This window comes from Papaver somniferum, chromosome 11 (genome assembly GCF_003573695.1).
Source record: "Papaver somniferum cultivar HN1 chromosome 11, ASM357369v1, whole genome shotgun sequence".
Lineage (NCBI taxonomy): Eukaryota > Viridiplantae > Streptophyta > Magnoliopsida > Ranunculales > Papaveraceae > Papaver > Papaver somniferum.
The window spans coordinates 96,085,163-96,088,770 of NC_039368.1; the positions used below are offsets into that span (position 1 = coordinate 96,085,163).

Here is a 3,608-nt window from a genome sequence, read left to right on the forward strand (position 1 = left end):
CTCCACCGCTGCCTTGCAAACCATGGCATATTAGAATTAGTAAAGGCCATTACAGCCCCCATAAAATCTGAATGCACCAGAATCTTCCTAACAACCCATTTGAGCGCCCACTCTAGTCCCACAGTGATACCACAAAGTTCAACAAGGAAATTTTTTGTTCTACTAAGTCCAATACTCATTGCGCCAATAAAATTATAATCTGCATCTCGAGCCACAACTCCAGCCCATGCGATTCCTGGGTTACCCTTGGCCGCACCGTCACAACATAATAACAGCTCGTCCCTATTTGGAGGAGTCCAAAAGCACTCAACGGGTTGAAAAAACTTCAACCAAAAGTCTAGGAACAAATGGTTGGTGGAGGGTTCAAGTAATTCCAGTTTCTTTCATAGTAGTATTAGAATTAGAAAAAGTTCTAATACTATTTCGGTACTTGTTGTTTTGAATGAGACTTGTTTGACAAATTATGAGCAGCTTCGTAATCATGTAGTTCAGTTCTATGAAGATAAGTTCAATGGCCAAGATCCGGTGATAGAAGGTGATTTATTTTATTTTGAGCATGCTTCAATTTCTGTTGAGGAGAGCAACGCCATGGATATGATTCCTTCCCCGGAAGAAATTAAGCAAGCTGTTTTTGATCTGAGTGCGGATAGTGCCCCAGGGCCGGATGGTTTCTCTGGTTGTTTCTATCGTCATTGTTGGGATATTATTCATGATGATTTATCCAAGGCCATTATTCATTGTTGGAATGCGGGTAGTATTCCAAATGGTGTTAATTCATCTTTTATCATCTTGCTGGCTAAGGTAAGGGGTGCTAATACTCTTCGAAATTTCAGACCAATTGGTCTTAGTAATTTTTTCTTCAAAATTTTCACTAAGATCCTAGCTACTAGACTTGGTGCAGTTTTGGATAAGCTTGTGTCTGAAGAACAGGTAGCCTTCATGAAAGGGAGGAATATTCATGAGAATATTAGCTTGGCGTCGGAGATGGTTAATGAGTTGCATTATAAACGCAAGGATGGAAACATTGGCCTTAAACTTGATATTTCTCAAGCTTTTGACACGGTAAATTGGGCTTTTGTGCTTGAAATTTTCCGTAAGTATGGTTTTTCTGAAAATTGGTGTGCTTGGATTTTTAATATCTTGCAGTCTGCTAGAATTTCTGTCATTTTGAATGGTAGCACGGAAGGTTACTTCAAAATTAACAGAGGTTTGCGTCAAGGTGATCCCCTCTCCCCTTTGATTTTTGTCTTGATTGAGGATGTTCTTAGCAGAAATATTACGAAGCTTTTTCGTGATAAAAAGATGACGCCCATGGTAACTAGAGGTGGTATTTCTCCTACTCACCTTTTCTTTGCTGATGACATAATGATTTTTTGTAAAGGTATTCCAAAAGTCTTCATAATCTTGTAGACTTGTTGGGTAGTTATCATCGTGCTTCAGGTCAGACTGTTTGTCGTCAAAAGAGTAAGATTTATTATGGTGGTGGTTCTTCGAGTTGGTGTAATTATATTGCATCTTATTTGGGGATGAGTGGAGCTACTTTTCCGGACCGCTATTTGGGAGTTCAAATTATGCCAGGTATTGTTCGATATCGCCATATTAGCAATGTTGTTGAAAAGATTAAAAATCAGCTTGCTGGTTGGAGAGGGAGGTTATTATCTTTTCATGATCGCATTGTTCTTTTTAAATCAGTTATTGCCAGTTATTACATTCATAATATGGCTATTTATAAGTGGCCTCGTAAGTTTATTCTTCAATGTGAGAGGGCTATCCGTAACTTTATTTGGTCTGGTGATTCGAACATTAATCGTGTAGTGGTAGTGGCTTTTGATAAAATCTGTTGCCCTTTTGAGGAGGGGGGTCTCGGACTAACTCTTATGGCCACTATGAACAAAGCTCTTATTATGAAACTTTGGTGGAAGATTCGTAATTCTACAAAGAAGTGGGCTCTTTTCCTGAAGGCAAAATTATTTGATCGTAAGGGTTGTATTAAGCATTCGGGGGTTAAATCTTCTATTTTTCCTGGTTTAAGGAGTGTGTATAATTGTGTGGAAAAGAATACTAAGGTCTTAATTGGTGATGGTAGAGATACTTCTCTTTATTATGACATTTGTTTTGATAAGACTAGTATTGCTGATGTGCTAAATGATTATTCTCTCGATGCAACAGCTAGAGTAAGTGATATTTTAAAGGATGACCTTTGGGATATTCCTGAAATTCACTTGCAATACTTGATTGCTTCTGGTCTAGAGTTGAATAGGATTCCAATTCCTATGGGTGGAGCTGATGTTAGGGTATGGATGCCGGAGTTGAAGGGTGAGTTCAGTGTTAAGTCTGCAACTGAGTTGCTTCGGCAGAAGTATTCTCGGTTAGAAGGTACGCAGCTTCTGTGGAGAAAAGAAGTTCATCCCGTTCTTACTGCTCAGAACTGGAAATTCTTGCGTGGAGCTTGTGCTACGTATGACCTTATCAGGCGCAGGTTCAAGATCTCTCTTGCTAACAAATGATGCCTGTGTGATATTCAAGAGGAAACTCTTACTCATGTGTTATATGAGTGTTGCTTTGCTACAAGAGCCTGTAATTGGCTAGCTGATGTGTTCAAGTTACAACCTAATGCTAACCTTATTGTTTCTTTTAAAGCAGCAAAAGGAAGGAGTCATATTGTCCGTGATCTGTGGCTTATTGCCAACCTTGTTCTTAGGTCGGAGCTATGGCAGTTGCGGAACAAGGCTGTTTTCGAGCATAAAAAGCCTAATTGGAGTATCTTTCATAAGCGCGTTCTGAAGTTGATACAAGATTATTCAATTCGGCTCAAGGGTCATATGAACAATAGTGATGATGATGTTGTTCTTCTGAACTATTTTAGAGTTCAGCACCGTAGTGTGAAGTTGCATCATCCTGTGGCTTGTTTTTGGTTACCGCCTGAGGCTAATGAATTACAAATTTGTTGTGATGGAGCGGCGAGAGGTAACCCAGGCATTGCGGGTGTAGGTGTAGTAGCTAGGGATGAGCATTTTTCAGTACTTGGTGCTATGAGTATTGTGCTAGGAGTCACGACGAATTATTTAGCAGAATTGTACGGCATTATTGTTGGTTTGGAGTGGGCTATGCAATGGGGTTTTTCTTGTATTTGTATACGGTCTAATTCTATGGGAGTTGTTGAAGCTTTCAAGAATGACTCAATTCCCTGGTTTGCAAGGAATAGATGGATTATGATCTGTAGACACTATACGTCTATACGTTTCATTCACACTTTTAGAGAGTTGAATTTTTCAGCTGATGCAATGGCAAAGAGGGGTTGTTTATTGAGTAATGAAGTGGGAGGACACTACAATGGGAAACCACCTTTCTTAATTTCTGTTGAACATCCTAATGTTGCTTATTTTCGGTTCAAATAGTTTCAAGTTTTTGGGGTTGCTGTAACCTCTTTTCTTGTAAACTATTTCTTGTAAATTTTGTTATCTATTAATACAAATTTTTGACTTATCAAAAAGAAAGGGTTGAAAAAACTTCACTTGTCGATGCCTTATACGGAAAAAATTCAGAACATACAAGTCCGCAGTGGAGTTGTCATAAAACTCTTTGTACGGACTGAATATTCATGAATT

General features: G+C 38.9%; 1 protein-coding gene across 1 annotated transcript; it reads left to right on the forward strand.

Annotated features, from left to right (window-relative positions):
• Window positions 1–226: 226 nt before the first annotated feature.
• Window positions 227–3,280, forward strand: LOC113324799. Its single transcript, XM_026573089.1, has 6 exons — window positions 227–367; window positions 472–1,062; window positions 1,147–1,327; window positions 1,411–2,479; window positions 2,573–3,190; window positions 3,277–3,280. The coding sequence occupies exons 1-6, from the start codon at window positions 227–229 to the stop codon at window positions 3,278–3,280; spliced, it is 2,604 nt and encodes an 867-aa protein (XP_026428874.1).
• Window positions 3,281–3,608: the final 328 nt, after the last annotated feature.

What these genes read in the sequence shown, in the direction of transcription:
- LOC113324799 (XM_026573089.1), top strand. Translation starts at nt 227, where the DNA reads ATGCGATTCCTGGGTTACCCTTGGCCGCACCGTCACAACATAATAACA. An exon ending in ATGGTTGGTGGAGGGTTCAA is followed by an intron (nt 368 to 471) that starts GTAATTCCAGTT and finishes AATTATGAGCAG; the next exon opens with CTTCGTAATCATGTAGTTCA. An exon ending in TATGACCTTATCAGGCGCAG is followed by an intron (nt 2,480 to 2,572) that starts GTTCAAGATCTC and finishes CTTTGCTACAAG; the next exon opens with AGCCTGTAATTGGCTAGCTG.